Genomic DNA, 20368 nt, shown 5'->3' on the forward strand with positions numbered 1-20368 from the left:
CTGCCAACCTATATGGTTCTGAGATGTGGACTGTTTGCTACAGACACCTGAAGGCACTAGAACTGTACTAGCTATTCTGCAAACCCACTGGCAAGAAAGATGCTGGGCGTGTTGTCCACATGACCAACACAAGACTCCACGAGCAGGTGCTCTACTCACAGGTGGATGGAGCAAACGTATCAGTGATAGCCTCAAGGTGCCACTGGCAAAGTGTGGCATTCCCACAGACACCTGGGAATCACTGGCCCAAGACCGTTCAAAGTTGGAGGAGGAGCATCCGGGAAGGCGTCAACCACTCCGAGACTTGCCGTCAGGTTAAAAATGGAAGTCAAGCAAAAACAATGAAAGGAGCACACTGTCACATCAACAGCCCTTTCCATGACCACTATCTGCCCTAAGTGTAACAGAGCCTGTGGTAGCCATAGAACTTTGTACAGACGTCTCAATTCACGCTGAGAGTGTAAGAGAATTATCCTTGCCTTCGAGGCCCTGGTGATGTAATTGACTCCCAGCTGGCTGAACAGCTTAGGCTGTAAAAGTCTGAGGGGGAAAAGCCATCAAATTGTTGCAAGAGCAGGAATTGTCTCTTCTCTCTGCAATAAAAGAAACCTTTAACCTTAAGTAAGTCAGTTTGTTTTTTCCCCCTCAGCAGTTGCTGCAAGCTGTTAACTTTACCAATGAGTCATAGAGTTTATAAATGTGAACCAGCCACCCAGTGCCTCCCGTAAGCAAGTGAAAGTACCGGAAGAAGAATCAAGGACCAACACATCATGAGAGGCAAAAGGCTCACCTCAGCAAACCCTGTGAACAGGGATCATTAAACTGCTAGCCTAGATTTTCCTTCCGCCCATCACATCTATCAATCTGCCTGTTTGTGGGTAGAGGGGTTAATATCGTGAGAGGCATCAAGCTTTAATGAGTAGTGTTTAATGTTGACGGTTTGTAATAATTTATCTATGCTTAGAATCTATTTACTTGTAATAAATACTCATTCTTGTTAAGTAGAAAAACCTGGTTCTTGCTCTCTGTCAATCAGAGCCTATAAGGAAAATTGGGGAATTTTGCATACTGTTACAAAATATTTAACTTTTATGATGACCTTGGGAATAGCAGGCTTCAGTTCCAGTGTGCTACCCCAATGAGGCATGTCAAAGTTTCCTGGCCAGTCCAGGATTAGTTTGAAATAAAGGTAGCAAGGACTGAGGCAGTGTTATTAGTGAATAAGATAGATGATGAAAAACATACATTCTCTGCTGCATTTAGTACATCGCAATGGAAATGGCAAAGAATTTCCCAAAGGAGCAGAGTTGGCCCCCACCAATCTTAAGCAAACTTTCAAGAACGAGTTGATTGAATTGATGGGTGGACTAGAGCAACACTAGTATAGAGGAAATACAAGAGAGAGCAGTTATTCTGGATAGTTGAGCATCAGAATTACGTGATATTTAAGCAGAGGGAGCATGAGAAGAAAGTGAAGAAATTAGAGTTGGCACAGAAAGATAAGGAAAGGTAATGGAGTTGATAAGGATGGAAATAATAAAACTAGAATTCAGATTGCCAAGGAAAAGGAGAATGTGAGGAAAATGAAGATCAATTTAAAACCTTGCAGTTAAAACAGGAAACATCAGACTCTCATGCAGGTCTTGGTGTGGCGATTATGGGTCATGATTTGAATTTATTTAAATTTGCAAATGCCCTACAATTTCTGTCATTTGGGAGAAGGGCTAGACAAATGAATTGAGTAAAAGAGGCCTGGACATGGCTCATGCTGTGTTAGTTGACAGGCAAAACACAGGAAATTTGTGCCTTACTGTCAAGTGAGGTTCATAAAGATTATGATGCTGTAAAGACACCTATATTGGCTGTATATGATTTAGTGCCTGAGGTGTATAGGCAAAGGTTCCAGAACTTAAGGAAACATCTGGGGCAAGCATTTATTGAATTCAGACAAGGTAAGTAGTCAATTTGACAGGCAGATACAAATGTGAGAAGCTGGAGTGGCATATGACAAGAAGTTATTCTCTGAGAAGAATTTGAAAACTCACTGTCTTCCTTAAGGGCCCCAGGTTAGGGACCAAAGGCAACTGCTGGACATGCAGCAATAATGGCTGGCAGTTATGAACTAATCCCTTAAAATAAGCCTATTTTCCATTATCTATGTAAATTCAATAGGGGTAGACAAGGACAAAGTGAAAGAAGGCAAGTAACCAAGATAAGGAATAGCTAGCTAGCAATACCCTTGGGGCTTTCATTAAAATCAGAAGGGGGAAAGTACTGAGGTTACAAGGGAAAATCAGAAGCTGAGGTGGCAAGGTAGGACATATTTGTGAAGAGTACTGGAAGTTACAAGGAAAACACTTGGGACTTATTGAAGTTTGTAAAAATTAGTCCAAAAAGGAGACTTGGAAGTAGAAAAGGCCAAGGGTCAGATTGTAGCTTTAACTACAAGAGAGAGAGACTGAAGGAAACACTGCAATGGGTCTAGGAGTAGATGAGAGATATGAAGGGTTTTTGTCGACTGAAAAGATAGCCCCTTTTTCTTCAAATGAAGCATTCAATCCCATAATGAAGTTAAGATACAGGGACATCTCAAACTGTCTTGCTGAAGGAGGATTTTTTTTCCTCAGAATTCAGTGCAAGTCAGTGTTAATAAATGAGATAGGTAGAGAGTGTATCCCAGTTCAAACCAATTGAAGCGTGGCTTATTAGCTGGACTTGTGGGAGTCGAGTAGTTGAGAAATTACCTGTGGATAAAATTGATATGTTCCTGAGGAGTGGTTTATCAGGAGTGAAAGTTACAGCTTTACCTATAACCACAAAGCCCTATTGAGGCTGAAGAGATGCAATGGTTGAATGAACAGGTTTCAGTTATTGATCCTGTTACTACACATGATGGAAAAATGTCTAAACAATGTCCATCACCTGAGTTTGTCACAATACCATAAGTAGATGTGAGGATAGTGAAATTCTATCTGAGAATGAGGCCAGTTCAAAAGAAGTGTTTGGCATATCTTTGTTAATTGAGGCTCAGGAAGCAGATCCACTGTAGACTAATACTGATAGCTCACGCTGAAGCTGAGGCTGAAGGAGTTTGAATGTTGTTATATTGAGCACAACATTCTGTCAAGGAATTGAAGACATCCGCTCAGACCTGCAGTTGAAGCATGGAGGACTGTTCATCATATACTGGTACAACCGAGATTTGGCAAGGAGATATGGCAAGTAGCACATGAAATTCTGATGGCATGGCATGTAGGAATACAGAAAACACAGACATCTATTAACAGGCGTTTTATGTGGCCAAGACTTTGTACATAATGTAATATAGTTCTGTAATATATGACTCAGGTGGTAGGCTAACCACGACATGTAATCAGACCAGCACCTTGGATACCCATGATAGTTTTTGATGAACCATTTAGTCGAGTATTAGTACATCGTATAGGACCATCACCGAATATATACTGCCCTGCATTTATTTATCCTTTAAATTATGGATGTGATAACCGATTCTTGGAGCAATTCCTTTTGAGAACAATTGCAGCTAGGGTAGATGTGGAAAAGTTAACAGTTTGGTTTTACTCATTATGAACTACCAATTCACTTACAATCTGATCAGGGTTGTAACTTTGTCTTAACTTTTTTTGGATCATCAACAGCTTAGGCATAAATTAATTAAAGTCAGTTGCAGAACATCCACAAACATGGAGCTTTGGAGAGATACCATCAGACTTTTAAAACCATAATACAGGCATACTGTCCAATAATTGGATTTCTTACTATTTGCCTCAGACTTGCCAAATGAATCAAGTGGATTTAGTTCATTTGAATTGATTTATGGTCATGAGAATAGAGGTCCATTAAAATAGATAAAAAGACACATCCTCAATGTGGATCACATCTCCTTGCTTCTAGAGAGACTCTCAAGACCATGTAAAGTAGCATGAGCTGTTGAAAGTTAAATTCAGTGGTCCATACAAAGTAGTTAGGAAGGTTGGTAAAATAATTTATCTTAAACATATGGCTGGTTATAGGAAGAAAAATAAGCTTCACATAAACATTTTGAGAAGCTATGATAAGGAAGAGATAAGGGGGAATAGGTATATCAGGTGGTAAGACTGCTGGAAGATGATGGAAACCACTTGAGTGGGGAAGAAAGAAATATGGACAATTTTCAAAGTTAACCTTACACATTTAACCTTACACATTTGGACTAGCTGGCACAGAAATATTGGGATTGTTTGACACCCTCTTCTCACAATCAGAGAAAGGACAATAGAGGGATCTTGTAAATCTACCGAGAAAATAAGGGGTAATCTCTAGTGATATATTTTGATGTACTGCATGAGCTAGGCATGATGTGGACATTGGGGAGTAAGGGCTGATAATACAGCATCTTTATCAGTTGAGCCCAGAAAAGCACAGGTGGAGACAGAGATTCAAGACATGGTAAAAAGCCAATGAACTGAACCTGGTGTTAGTAACTGGAGTTCACCAATAGTGTTAGTTCCTGAACTGTGTGTCACCTAGATTCTATACAGATTATAGAAGGGTAAAGGCAGTAACAAAGACAGATTCAAATTCAGCTCTAGGTTTAGTACACTCTAGGGTGGATGGTTCTTTCTAAGATTTATCTATTGAGTCTTTTTCTGGCAAGTACCACTGACACAAGGGGTAAATAAGCACCCACTTTTGTAACACTAAATGGGTTATACCAATGTCAAATGATGTCATTTGGATTAATTAACACCCCAGTTACATCCTAGATACTTATGAATCCAGTAATTTCTAAAGATTGTACCTGTGTAGTTTACTTAGATGATGCTACATCGAAGAGCATAGTACGCTGTAAGCAATTACAGCTGGGTGGCTGTGTAATGAATTTAGCCAAAAAGTAATCTCAATAGGACAAGGACAGATGTTGCCAAGATCAGTGAAAGTGAAGACTCCAATAGGGGAATAGAATTTAGGAATAGAATCCCCAATTCCTAAAACTACATGATAAATTGTGAGGTTATCAGGGTTTTACTGGTAATTTGTGAATAAATTCATTGTGGCTGTACCTTTTTAAAAAGTTGTTAAAGAAGCAAGAAAAAGCAGTATAATCGTCAGAATACCAGTCTGCCTTTAAAAATCGGAAGGCAATCCAAATTATGAACAAGAGCTGCCCCAACCACCTCTTCCACCCCCAAGCCTTTCCAATTTGACCTTTCAAAATAGTGATTTATGTTAGTGACTGATGGGGAGTTGCAGCCTAGTTGCAAGATGAGTTAGGAGTGGGAATGGACCAGTCAATGTGGTACCTCTCCAAGAAACTAAACTGGTATCAGACAAAAAAAGCTCTACTATTGGAAAAGAGACTTTGGGATTGTTGTTGGCTCTTCAATGCTTTGAAATCTATGTCCGACAAAATACCGAGGAAATTCTACATTTCACAGATCACTTGCTAGTGATCTTCATTGAAAAGTTTAAACCTGGAATACAGAACTATTCAGCTTGAGTCTTGTTGCAACCACTTAATTTTAAAATTATTCGTATTGCTGGAAGAGATAATATAATTATAGGTGCATGTCCAGAGTGTAAAACGTTGTCTGATAGTGCAGTATCATAGAGGCATGGTGCATATATAATGAGGTGAGCATCAGGGAATGACATGAAATAACTTACTCAACCCTATCATAGAGTCCCTACCATGTGGAAACAGGCGGTTCAGCCCAACACGTCCACACCGACCCTGCGGAGAGCAACCTACCCAGACCCATCCCCTTACCCTGTAGCCTTACATTTCCCATAGTTAACACACTTGATCTACACATCCCTGAACACTATGGGGAATTTAGCATGGCCAATCCACCTAACCTGCACGCCTTTGAACTGTAGGAGGAGCACCCGGAGGAAACCCATGCAGACACAGGGAGAAGGTGCAATATCCGCACAGATAGTCGTGCAAGGGTGAAATCAAATCCAAGTGCCTGACACTGAGGCAGCAGTGCTAACCATTGAGCCACCTTCTTTGTTTTTAAATAACACACTTAGGGCAAACACAGGAAGCAAGCCAGCTGTGTCCTTAAATATCACAAGTTTGGATCAGTAAATTGGAGCTATTTGCGAGACGTTTAAACAAGACACCTTCAACATAAGTTATAAGCACCACTGGGAACTGTGTGGAGAGATATGCCCCATGAAACTCCACCGACACTTAGTGCTGAATTTTACCGAAGGTGGGCTATATGTTCTCTGCTTTTATGTGTTCCAACACACAAGATTCCATTTTGCATCATAAAAGTAGGACATTCTTTGCTGTCATGACAAGCTGCTTTGATGTCGAAGTAACTTGCTCATTAGACAATTCAGTCCATTAAACCTAACTTAGAACAGGTCTGATGGTATTTATCATACAGGATTAAGGGGGGCAATTTATATTCCTATATAGTCAGGTGCTAAGAGTGTTCATTTTATATTTTAACCTTTGAAAGGTCATGAGATCAGACTTGTCATATGTTTAATTTTGAGTCAAATTAAAAACCTCAATTTTGGTGGAATTTTAATGGAAGCAACTGTTTTACAATCTCATTACCTATTTTGGCAAGAATATTTTTGTCTGTGGTATGGCAAAATATCTGGATAGACAGTTGCAGAATGAATTATGGTTTACTAAAATTTGCAGGTTATGCCTTGTCAATGTGTTCCTTATCTCGGGCTTATGGCATGACCCTTACCTACTTTAAATTTCACAGACAGCTGGCAGAAAGAATCAGCAAGTAATCCAGACATGCAAACCAGAAAATGAGCAGTTGTATGCCTATTCAATGAAACTGCAAATATCCTGAGACAGGATGGTCAGATGTAAAAGATCAAAGCAGCATAAACTTTCCTCCTTTCTGTGAGGAAAGCAAGGGCAAAAAACTTGATCCGATGGAGTGGGGAAACGTGTTAGTTATTGCACCTGCATGAAAGCCACTAGATCTTGTAACTTTACAATACATTTGTTCAAGTGAGCCATCCCTATTTTTGAAAGAATATTTCGGACCTTGGACTTAAAGCAGGTTCTGACAGCTGTTTCAAAGTCATTTGTAATATATTTTCCTGATAGAATTGGCTTGCACATCAATGACTTCAAGAAACCATGTACTGATGCAGTCGCTCTTTCATGTTTCCTTATTCACTGCTCAGATGAATGTTTCTAATTGTCCAGAGAGGCAGATTCCACTTTTACATTCAATAATCAGATTCATACAAATGCAACCACTAATTCCTCTCCATCTCAACTGCCTTCAGAGAAAATGATGCTTTGTCATTTTGCTTTGGTATGAAATAATCAGAAATCCTGCTGTGGTATTTTCATAATCAGCCAGTCATTTAAAAAATATAGAGCTTACTGCTGTGTGATTAAGAACAAAATATCCAAAGTATGCATAATTCTAATTTCAGATGGAAAAGCTTATTTATATCATTCCTGATGTCAGAACATCTGATATTTTGCAGTCAGTTAATTGTTTGTTGTGTTTTCTCTGATGTAATGTAGGAAATGCAATAAGCATTTTCGCACATGAAGCTCCCATTGAACTGATATGGTAACGGGACAGTCTATTTTTTTAAAATGATTGAAGGTAAATATTGTCCAGTACACAAGCTGACTCGGCAGTTCTGAAGTTATGACTCTGAATCTTTTATGTCTGTATGGGAGAGTAGGTAAGAGTGTTTTGGTTTGATGTTTTTAATCCAAATTATTGGACTACATAATCTCTTCGTACTACGTTGTCGTCTTGACTCAATTTTTGTGCTCAAGTTCTAGAGTTTGAATCCTCAATATTGTGACTCGGAGGCAAGCATGCTATCAACTACGTCATAGCTGAGACGTATCCTGATCCTTATTGCGTGCATTTAGTGTGAAATCTTGTTATTTCATTTGCTTTAAAATAGTTCTAGTTCTTGGCTCCTTAAATCAACATAATCGTTGTCCAAGCATGGACATATGAAATGAACTCCACAAGTGAAGTGCTGATATCAAGACTGCATTTCACCACATTTGACATTGAGAAATTGTAACAAAACTAGAATCAGATGGAAAACTCACAAGTGCTAGGAATCATAACCATTTTTCTTTGTTCTAGGTGTGATTATTGATGGTCAGTCATGAGACCCAGAATGTCACTGCAGAGGTTTTGTAGTCACTGCACAATCTCCTCTGGGCAGGTATTTTCTAATCAACTTGATCGTAAATGTCATTACACACCTCCAAAGCAGATGGGACTTGAACCTAGGCCTCCTGGTGCAGAAGTAGACATACTATCATAGTTCCACAAGAGCCCTAGTTCTGTAGGGGTATATTTTTATAATCAACCTATTTAGAAATGTTATCACACCCCTCTGGAACTGATAGAGCTTGAACCTGGACTTCATGGTTCAGGAACAGTGATACTGCCACTGTACCACAAGAGCCCTAGTTCTTCAGCACAATGTTCTGGCCCTGTCCATCTTCAGGTGGTCATCAGTGTCCTCCTTTTTTTTATATATAAGGTCAGAATTGGCAATGTATGTTCACAATAGCACGCTGTTCATTCATGCCACTTGTCCAGTACTAATGCAGCTCGTGTTTGACAAGGTTCTGCATGATAGATTGATTGGCAAGGTTAAATCACGTGAAATCAAGGGGGAGCTAGCCAAATGCTTACAAAATTTGCTTAAAGATAGGAGACAGTTGGTGGTGGTAGAGAGTTGTTTTTCAGACTGGAGGCCTGTGACCAGTGATTTACCACAAGGATTGGTGCTGGGTCCACTACTTTTCTTCTTTCTTGTAAATGTTTCAGATGGGAATACAAGCAGAATTGTTAGTAAGCGTGCAGATGACACCAAAGTTGATGGTGTAGTGAACAGTGAAATTGGCTGTCGCAGTGCACAATGGGATCTTGATCCTTGAGGTGGAGGATGGGATAGGTGAAAGGACAGGTTAGGGAGGCAGGGACGGGCTGGGCTGGTGGGTTGCAGTAGAGGGAGGGGAGATTTTGGAGCTTGTGAACTGACTGTTTTCCACGTTGGTGACCTGTAACCAGTGGGGCCCCACACAGAGATCAGTATTGTGATTGCAGTAATTATCTAGTTTGGATTTGTCCTGCCTTGTGTGCACCTCGGCAATTTTTCACAATTTTCAGTATGTACATATGGACTTCAGCAAGGCATTTGATAAGGTTCCCCATGGTAGGCTCATTCAGAAGGTCAGGAGGAATGGGATACAGGGGACCTTAGCTGTCTGGATACAGAATTGGCTGGCCAACAGAAGACAGCGAGTGGTAGTAGAAGGAAAATATTCTGCCTGGAAGTCAGTGGTGAGTGGTGTTCCACAGGGCTCTGTCCTTGTGCCTCTACTGTTTGTAATTTTTATTAATGACTTGAATGAGGGAATTGAAGGATGGGTCAGCAAGTTTGCAGATGACATGAAGGTTGGAGGTGCCGTTGACAGTATAGAGGGCTGTTGTAGGCTGCAGCGGGACATTGACAGGATGCAGAGATGGGCTGAGAGGTGGCAGATGGAGTTCAACCTGGATAAATGCGAGGTGATGCATTTTGGAAGGTCGAATTTGAAAGCTGAGTACAGGATTAAGGACAGGATTCTTGGCAGTGTGGAGGAACAGAGGGATCTTGGTGTGCAGATACATAGATCCCTTAAAATGGCCACCCAAGTGGACAGGGTTGTTAAGAAAGCATATGGTGTTTTGGCTTTCATTAGAAGGGCGATTGAGTTTAAGAGTCGTGAGATCTTGTTGCAGCTCTATAAAAGTTTGGTTAGACCGCACTTGGAATACTGCGTCCAGTTCTGGTCGCCCTATTATAGGAAAGATGTGGATACTTTGGAGAGGGTTCAGAGGAGGTTTACCAGGATGCTGCCTGGACTGGAGGGCTTATCTTATGAAGAGAGGTTGACTGAGCTCAGACTTTTTTCATTGGAGAAAAGGAGGAGGAGAGGGGCCCTAATTGAGGTATACAAGATAATGAGATGCATAGATAGAGTTGATAGCCAGAGACTATTTCCCAGGGCAGAAAAGGCTAACATGAGGAGTCATAGTTTTAAGCTGGTTGGAGGAAAGTATTGAGGGGATGTCAGAGGCGGGTTCTTTACACAGAGAGTTGTGAGAGCATGGAATGCGTTGCCAGCAGCAGTTGTGGAAGCAAGGTCATTGGGGACATTTAAGAGACTGCTGGACATGCATATGGTCACAGAAATTTGAGGGTGCATACATGAGGATCAATGGTCGGCATAACATCGTGGGCTGAAGGGCCTGTTCTGTGCTGTACTGTTCTATGTTCTATGATCAGATGAGCCAGTAGGCCAAGGAGTGGCAGAAAGACTTTAATTTAGATAAATGAGAGATGTTACATTTTTGGTAAGGCAAACCCGGGCAAGACTTACACGCTTAATGGTAAGGCCCTGGGAAGTGTTGCCGAACAAAGATACCTGGGGGTGCAGGTACTTAATTCCTTGAAAGTGGAGTTGCAGGTGGACAGGGTGGTGAAGAAGACCTTTGGCACACTTGCCTTCATTGGTCAGTGTGTTGGGTATATGAATTGGGACATCATGTTGTGGTTGCACAGGACATTGGTGAGGCCACTTTTAGAATATAACATTCATTTCTGGTTTCCCAGCTACAGGAAAGATGTTGTTAAACTTGAAAGGGTTCAGAAAAGATTTTCAGACATGTTGCTGGGATTGGAGGGTTTGAGCTATAGGAAGAAGCTGAATGAGCTGGAGCTTTTTTCCCTGGAGTGTCAGAGGATTATAAAGTTATGAGAGGCATGGGTAGGGTGAATGGCCAAGGTCTTTTCGTCAGCATAGGGGAGTTTAGAGCTAGAGGACATAGGTTTAATGTGAGAGGGGAAAGATTTAAAAGGAGCCTGAAGGGGAACTTTTTCAAACAGACAGTAGTGTATGTATGCAATGAGCTGCCGGAGGAGGTGATGGAGGCAGGTACCATTAAAACATTTAAAAGGCATCTGGATGGGTACATTAATAGGAATGGTATGTGTCAACTGCTGGCAAATAGGACTAGATCAGTTTAGGATGTCTGGTCGGCATGGACAAGTTGGACTGAAATATGTGTTTCCAAGCCGTATAACTCTATGATCGTATGTCCATATGGCTAATCGGAGGCCAGTAGCTTCTAGGTCCTGAAGTCAACTGGCTCTGGCTGACTCCCCAAACGATCCAGCGTTGGCTAATATGGATTTGATGTTACAGGCAGAGAGGGATCTGTATTTGTCAAAGACAATGGTGAGAATAGGCTTCTAAGACTGCTCTAAAGCTTGTAATCCATGGCTCTGTCCCAGATTGGTACAATTAGAAGCCCCACAATCCAGTAGACAGGTCTGCATGACATTCTAATCAGGAATCCAGGCAATTGTCTAACCCACAGGGAGACAGGAGATTGGAGATGTGACGAATCAACACCCTTAAGTGACCATGAGTTGACCATTTAAATGCTGGAATTGGTGGAGCATCAAAAAGTTGTCCATGGACCTTATTTCACAAAACTTATTTTATAACATGGTGAGGAAATTATTTCTTTTGGGATCCACCTCCCACCTTCTCCCCACCTTTCTTGCCACTTCCAGGAAGAAGAAAATCATGCTCAGTAATTCAGAACTTGAGTTCTGTTCAGCACTTCTGACTGAAATTTAATGCTGCTGCCTCCCATCCCCATAGACCTCCTGTACTGCTAGGCACAAACAAACTTACAAATTTGGAGCAACAGTACACTATTCAGCTCCTTGTCTTTGATATGCAGTTTGGTAAGATAATCACTAATCTGATTGTGACTTTGATTCTACTTTCCTGTCTACTGTAACTAATGGAGTTCAACAGGGATCAATCTGGAGCCACAATTATTTACAACATATATTAGTGATTTGGATGAGGAAACTACATGTATTGTTGTCAAGTTTGTGAATGACACAATGGTGGCAAGGCAACACAAGGAGTCTGTGGAGGGATAGAGACAATTTAAGTGAGTGGATGAAAAACTTAGCAGTTGGAAAATAATGTGGCAAAATGTGAGATTGTGTTTTGGCAGGATGAATAGTGGAGCTCAATGTTGTTTAAGTACAGAAAGATTGCAGAAAACTGCAGCGCAGAGGAATTTGGGAGTCGTTGTGTATAAATCACCAAAAGATAACATGCAACTAAAGCAGATAATGGGGAAGGCAAATATATTGTTGGCCTTTATTACAAAGGGAATGGCACATAAAATTAGAGAAGTCTTGCTAAAACTATTCAAGGTTCTAGCCAGACCATACCCAGAATATTGATTGATTGTTGTCACATGTACTGAGAAACAGTGAAAAATGTTTTGTGTGCAATAAAGGCAGATTGTACTACACACCATGCATCAGGCTGGCAGAACATAGAGTGCAAAATACGGTGTTACAATCACAGAGAATGTGCAGAGAGAGAGAGGGAAAGAGATCAGAATTAACATTTGAGAAGTCTGCTCAAAAGCCTGTCAAAGTATGTCAGGGCAGAAGCTGTTCTTGAATCTATTTGTATTCAAACATTTAAATGTTCTGCCCAATGGAAGAGAGTAGGGTTAGGACAAGTCTTTGATTATGTTGGTTGCTTTCCTGAGGCAGCTGGAAATACAGATGGAAAGATGTATAGGTGAATACTATGAACAGTTTGGCGCCTTTATCTCAAGAAAGATGTACTGCGATTGGAGACAGTCCAGAGAAGGTTCACTGGATTGATCCTGGGTATGGAGAAATTTTATTCTGAGAAGACATTGAGCAAGTTAGGCTTGTACTCATTAGAGCTGAGGAGAATGAGGAGACCTAATTGAAACAAGGTTCTTAGAACTTTGCCAGAGTAAATGTGGAGAGGTTATTTCCCCTTGTAGGAGAGTCTAGAACCAAGGGGCATAATCTGCGTCACAGGTCACCCATTTAAGCTGAGAAGGAATGTTTTCTGTCTGAGCATAGAGAACTTGTGGAATTCTTTACTTGAGAGGGCTGTGGATGCTAAGCCATTGCATATATTTAAGACTGAGATTTTTAATCAATAATGGAATCAAGACTGAGGGGGAGAAAAGGCAGGAAAGTGAAGTTGAGGGCTCAGCCTGTGATCTTGTAGAATGATGGAGCAGAAGACTAGGGTGTATTTTTAAGGTGAGAGGAGAAAGATTTTAAAAAAGAGGTAATTTTTTTGACACAGTGGTTTGTATGCAGCATGAACTTTGAATACAATTACAATGTTTAAAAGACATTTGGATAAGTACGTGAATAAGAAATGTTTGGAGAGATATGAGCCAAGCACAGGCAGGTGATTATCATGGACTTGTTGGAGCTTAGGGTCTGTTTCTGTGCTATATGACGATATGACATACTTTGTGCCTATGTCTTATCATGTACCCCCCTACACCCTTTGACCCCTTGTCAATGAAGAGTCTGCACAACTTGGGCCTAAAGATTTTTAATTATTTTGCATCCACGAACCACTGTAAAGAAAATTCTACTGATTAATAGCCCCTTGTGAGAAAAGAAATTGTGTTCATCTTCCCCCTAAATCCGAAATTTATTTTTTAACTATGATCTAATCTCAAAGGGGGGCGAACATCCTCTCAGCATCCTCCCTGTCAATCCCTTCAAGGCCTTGATTTCAGTAAGAATGAAAGATCTCGTTGAGATCTAATTCATTCACAGATACAGCCGTACCAGAGTTTTTTGAACATTTCCTGTTTTTTTTGCGTGCAAGTCTTATATCTGACACAACTCCAATCTTACGTTAAAGGTGGTCAAAATAATTGCATGAATGGTCAAGAGTAAATTCAGATTATCTGCATTTCAATCATTTTTGCAGCATCAACTAAAATGGAGTTAGAAAAGCAAAATAATCTTTTTTGTGTAACTTCCTGGGAAGTCTACAGAAGTCCTAAACATGTTGTACTTTGGCATTTAAAAAACATTTGATAAATTTGCCATGAAAGGCAAATTAAGATAAATGATTGGAGATTCAAGTTAAAACTTGGGAACAAGTAGTAAATTGGCCATAGGCTAAAAAAGAGTGTTGAACGGCAGAGAAGTGCTGAGTGAGGTATTTCATCAATGTGTTTGGAAACCACATTATTTCTGATTTACAATACAATTACATTCAGAGATTCAAAACAAGCATGTAAACTCAAGCGTAGTACCAAACAAGATGATGCGATTGAATGGTTCAAGTATGGTAAATTGCAAGATTAGTAATTAGTTAACATGTATTACAAGTTAGAGTTGTAGATAGATGTTGCAGTTTATTTCATGATTGTATCAAGATTACAAAGGGAAAAGTTGAAAATTATTTATGAATTTTAATAAACTCATTTCTAACATGTCCAATCACTTGGAAGGACCAGTCACTTTGGCAATGCATTGTTGCACCAGAAAGATAACATAGTAGAAACTAACTTCAAAAAAGTACAATTCTTAGCTATCAAAATAATAGACTGGTGGTTTAATTTCAAGAGGGAAAAAATGCACACTGTTCAATCCCTGTTCATCCTCCGACACTTTCGCCATTTACAATCCGACCCCACCACCCAAGACATTTTTCCATCCCCACCCCTGTCTGCTTTCCGGAGAGACCACTCTCTCCGTGACTCCCTTGTTCGCTCCACACTGCTCTCCAACCCCACCACACCCGGCATCTTCCCCTGCAACCGCAGGAAATGCTACACTTGCCCCCACACCTCCTCCCTCACCCCTATCCCAGGCCCCAAGATGACATTCCACATTAAGCAGAGGTTCACCTGCACATCTGCCAATGTGGTATACTGCATCCACTGTACCCGGTGTGGCTTCCTCTACATTGGGGAAACCAAGCGGAGGTTTGGAGACCGCTTTGCAGAACACCTCCGCTCAGTTCGCAACAAACAACTGCACCTCCCAGTCGCAAACCATTTCCACTCCCCCTCCCATTCTCTAGATGACATGTCCATCATGGGCCTCCTGCACTGCCACAATGATGCCACCCGAAGGTTGCAGGAACAGCAACTCATATTCCGCCTGGGAACCCTGCAGCCTAATGGTATCAATGTGGACTTCACCAGTTTCAAAATCTCCCCTTCCCCTACTGCATCCCTAAACCAGTCCAGTTCATCCCCTCCCCCCACTGCACCACACAACCAGCCCAGCTCTTCCCCCCCCCATCCACTGCATCCCAAAACCAGTCCAACCTGTCTCTGCCTCCCTAACCGGTTCTTCCTCTCACCCATCCCTTCCTCCCACCCCAAGCCGCACCCCCATCTACCTACTAACCTCATCCCACCTCCTTGACCTGTCCGTCTTCCCTGGACTGACCTATCCCCTCCCTACCTCCCCACCTATACTCTCTCCACCTATCTTCTCTCCTCTCCATCTTCGGTCCGCCTCCCCCTCTCTCCCTATTTATTCCAGCTCCCTCTCCCCATCCCCCTCTCTGATGAAGGGTCTAGGCCCGAAACATCAGCTTTTGTGCTCCTGAGATGCTGCTTGGCCTGCTGTGTTCATCCAGCCTCACATTTTATTATCTTGGAATTCTCCAGCATCTGCAGTTCCCATTATCACTGTTCAATCCCAGTGTGTTTAGAAGACTTCCATAGGCAAATTTTGTATTACGTTAAACATCAGTACTGAGAACTGTTCGGTCTAGTTCTCTTAGATTCACATGAGCCTTTGAGCATTAAAAATTGATTTGAGACTGATCAAGGCCATATCACACAAGACCTTTTGAACTGACAAGGAAGTCTTTGCCATGATAACGTAGTAGAGAGGAGGTGATGGCCTAGTGGTATTAGCACAAGGTTGTTAATCCAGAAACCTAGTAACTTACTGAGGGCCTGGGTTCACATTCTGCCAAAGCAGAAGGTGGAATTTGAATTCAATTAAAAAAAAGTTTGAAATTAACAGTCTAATGATGACCATGAAACCATTGTTGATTGTTGGAAAAATCCATGTATTTCAGTAAAATCCTTTAGGGAAGGAAACTGCTATCCTCACCCGGTCTGGTCTACATGTGACTCTAGTCCCACAGCAATGAATCTTCTTAACCTGATTCTTAACTGCCGTCTTGACTATATTTGATGCCAGCAGCCTGTAATTGAATTTTAAAAAAAACACCTGATGTGGCTAGATGCAGACCTGAAAGAATGTTAATAGGTGATGTAGTGTATTCCTGAGATTTGCCAGTGTTGATTTCCCAGATCCACTTCTCGTGATGCCACTCCGCGGAAATATATCACTTATGTAATCAACAATTCGGTTTTTAAATGGAATAACTGAATTGCTGTTAGTCCTATTTGCAGGATACTTGGCCATACTTGTCATAGTTTACTGTGATGAGTCCCTGATTTTATTTTATACATTTATGGGACACTGGTGTCGCTGGCTGACATCACTAGTTGCTCTTGAGAAGATGGTGGTGAACCTTCGTGAAGTCCATATAGTGTAGGTTGATCCACAAAGCCCTTAAGGAGTGCATGCCAGGATTGTGACCCAGCGACAGTGAAGAAACAGCAGTATATTTCTATGTCAGGATGGTGAATGACTTGGAGGGAAACTCGCAGGTGGTGATATTCCCATACATTTGCTGCCCTTGTCCTTCAAAGCAAAGTGGTTGTGGGTTTGGAACGTGCTGTCTATGGAACTTTGGTGAACTTCTGTAGTATATTTTGTAGATGGTACACGCTGTTATAGCTACTGAGTATTTCTGGTGGAGGGAGGGATTCCTTATGGATGTGGTGCCAATCAGGCGGGCTGCTTTGTCCTGAATGGTGTCAAGATTCTTATGTTGTTGGAACTGCACCAGTCCAGGCAAGTGGGGAATATTCCATCATACTCCTGGCTTGTGCTTTGTAGACGGTGGACAGACTTGGGTATTCCTAGCCTCTGATCTGTTCTTGTAGCCATTATGTTGATGGTGAGTCCAGTTGGCTTTCTAGTCAATGAGAATGCACCCCCCCCCGCCCCCGCCAATGATGTTAGTGAGGAATTCAGTGAAAGTGATTGGAGATGGTCATTTTCTGGCATTCGTGTGGCATAAATGTTACTTGCTGCTTGCCACCCCAAGCCTGGATATTGCCCAGATCTTGTTGCATTTCAAAATGGACAACTTCAGTATCAGAGGAGTCATAAAAATGCTGAACATTGTGCAATCATTGGCAAACATCCCCACTTCTACCCTTGCGATGGAGGGAAGATCATTGATGAAGCAGCAGAAGATGATTGAGCCTAGGTCACTACCCTGACCAAGACTTGCAGAGATGCCCTAGAGCTGAAATTACTGACTGACCTCCAACAATCACAGCCATTTTCCTTTGTTCCAAGTATGGCTGTAATCAACAGACAGTTTGCCCCGAATACCCATTGACTCTGGTTTTGCTAGGGCTTCTTGATCTCTTGGTCACATGTGTCCTTGATGTCAAGTGCTGTCACTCTTATCTTACCTCTGTAATTCTCTTCGTTGATCCATGTTTGAACCAAGGCTGTAATGAGGTCAGGAACCGAGAGACCTTGGCAGAACTCAAACTGGGCATCACTGAGCAAGTTATTGTTGAGCAGGTGCTGACTGATAGCACTATTGATAACCACTTCCATCACAACTGATGATCGAAAGTAGACTATTGTGGTGGTAATTGGCTGGGTTGAATTTGTCCTGCATTTTGAGCACAAGACAAACCCAGGCAATTTTCCCCATTGTCAGATAGATGCCAGTGTTGTAACTGTGCTCATTAAATCCGAGTAAGTAACTGAAACTAACTCACTAAGGAGACATAAAAGTAAAGCAGAGATAAATTTGCTTGCAAACTACACTGTCACAATTGTGTCTTTTTCAATATCCATCTTGAATAATTTTCTCATAAATTTGTTTTAAAATTCCTAGTCAGGGAAAAACTTGCAAGGAAAAATCTAATTTTAAGGGGTTTAAAGACGTATTTTCCAATGTAACCAAATTTGTGATATGCTTTTATTTTTAAGTTGGCCTAGCATGCCCTTCTTTGTCTCTCTCCATTTGCCCTCTTCTCAAACATGTCCTCACTTGAACCCAGTCATCCAGTCTACTATTTTGCAAATGGTTCTGAAGTATAAAATGAGAAGATCTGAGGACTGATGGATGTTGATCAGCATCTGTAAAGATATAATAGATAAAATTAAGGATTATGGGACAATTTAATACCAAAGCTAAGTGCGCAGTCATAATCATTCTGGCTGGCATAATATGGTCCTTAATCTTAGTGATTAGAGAGTTTGGATTTATGCATCTGTTCCATTCTTAATTTCTGCTAAAGGATCTAACAGTTACTGAGATACCATAGGAATCCAAACAATAAGTCACATCATCATCTTCGTTCATTGTTATAACAATGTCATGTATCACTTTATCACAATGTTTTAAGTGGCAATATGTATTTTTTTAATCAATCATCAGATGCGGGCATCGCTGGCTGAGCAAGCATTTACTCTGTGTCCCTATATTGCAGATGTCTTTTTAAAAATGCAAGTTTAATTCACATGATTTGTTTTAAACTAAAGCTATAGATAGTGTTAGACAAGTGGAAATCTTCACGTTTGCCTTGATGTCATGTATTTGGAATGATTTTTGTGTATACCAACTAAAATCTTTTTTTTTAAAGGGTCTACTGATGTTGTTGCAGAACTTACCTACAATCCACTGGGGTAATGAAGAAGTTGGCCTTCTCCTAGCAGAAGCGTACAGGCTTAAGTACATGTTTGCAGATGCACCTAATCACTACAGACGATAAGTGGTTAGAAGAAATGTTCAGAGCTGAATTTAAACTCATTTCAGTCTTTAAAGGCAGGCGGCCATCAGCTGTACTGACTGAGACAACAAATGGTCCAACTACTTTGGAAGTAGTTTCTAATTACTTGAAGCTTTTCTTAAGCTATTATTGTAATATACTAAATTGAAAGTAGACTGAGAGCTCCCTCAGTTTGCTCTTCACGGAGCCTTGCTAAATCTTTGATACTAGGGTATACATAATTCTTAGAAAAAGGATTTAAAAGGAATTATATCGTGTTTCTGTATCATAGTTACAATGTATTTGTCCTTAATTTGAACTACTGTGAGCTTATACTTAGGACGTCGCGTAAGTGTTTGGAATTAGTGTGCATAAGAGAGACTGGTTAAATTTTCCTCATTTTTCAACACACCTGACATCCAACTTCTTGGATTAGATGACACATTCACAATATTTTTAATTGTGCCTCTTTTTTAAAAAGAAATCCTCAAATTTTATTTTGGAGTTGCTGTGTATTATTTGATGTAAACTTTAGCTGTTTTGGTGAGGTATGTTCATTTAAAAGTCTTTTAATTTCTACAAAGTATTTTTTTTTATAAGCAATAAAATGATTCATTTTTTAAATGTAGAATTTGAGAAATTTGGAAGAGTCTAACTATCTTTATAACTTTTTTAAAAGATCTGTGTTATGACCACTAATACTATGTTAAAAGGCCAATTACCATTGCCAATAATATAGATTCCAAACTAAAGCCATTCAAGATTAAAATATGTTTCTCAGGTGCAGGTATTTCTTTTTGGTTTGTGTGCCTTTCGATTAATTCTTTATGTAAAGTTGAGAAAACATTGTGAAACTTATGTTTGAAATTGTTTTAGCAAGAGTTGATGGCATTTCTTCTAGCTCTTAAGATGTCTGTTCTGATTACTCAAAAGATACCTTGTTATGAGTTCTAGTGTTTAAAAAGAAATGATTCATATAATTAAAATATGGGAATAGATATATTTTTAAATATGTATGAGACCTGAGAAGCAGATTTTTCCATTGATGGCCAACGGTTAAATGGTTAGAGTTACATCTGGTTTTGTGTCCCGTTTCCTCCCCCCCCCAACTTATTGGTTGACGTTTTAACATTCCATACATGGTGCATAGAATTTAGAACTATTAACCTGGCTGGGAAAGCAGCTTACCCTGCATCCAGCAATGACCAATATCATTCCCAGATTAGAGAAGGTCTAGCCCCGAAACGTCAGCTTTCCTGCTCCTAAGATGCTGCTTGGCCTGCTGTGTTCATCCAACTCCACACTTTTTTATCACTCATTCCCAGATTTCCTGTTCTTTTCCTAGTATTCCCAAGTGATAAGGAGAAAATGTGAGAAAAGTAGATCTCAGACGTCGACCTGATGCAGTCTAACAGAATAATAGAAAAATTGAGAGGGGCTGAACAGTTTATTCTTATTTCTATATGTTAGTCTATCAAAGGATGTAAAGAGAAAACAGAATAAAGGAGTTGTGGTAGACGTCAGCCATGACCTTACAGATATGGCAAAACAGACTTGAGAGGCTGAATAGCGTGCTGCTTTTCTTTGTTCCGGAACCGCGACTACTTACA

General features: G+C 40.6%; 1 protein-coding gene across 2 annotated transcripts in view; it reads left to right on the top strand.

Moving 5' to 3' along the window:
- Positions 1-19840, top strand: part of LOC125462853 (TBC1 domain family member 22B) — a 276012-nt gene extending 256172 nt beyond the window's left edge. Inside the window, exon 13 of one of the 2 annotated variants that reach the window (XM_048553288.2) lies at positions 18633-19840. In XM_048553288.2, the coding sequence (XP_048409245.1) occupies positions 18633-18761 (129 nt within the window). In that variant the 3' untranslated portion in view covers positions 18762-19840. The remainder of the gene's footprint in view (positions 1-18632) is intronic. The other variant, XM_048553287.2, reaches the window with a different exon arrangement.
- The last annotated feature ends 528 nt before the right edge of the window (positions 19841-20368 follow it).

This window comes from Stegostoma tigrinum, chromosome 21 (genome assembly GCF_030684315.1).
Source record: "Stegostoma tigrinum isolate sSteTig4 chromosome 21, sSteTig4.hap1, whole genome shotgun sequence".
In the NCBI taxonomy this organism is placed as follows: Eukaryota; Metazoa; Chordata; class Chondrichthyes; order Orectolobiformes; family Stegostomatidae; genus Stegostoma; species Stegostoma tigrinum.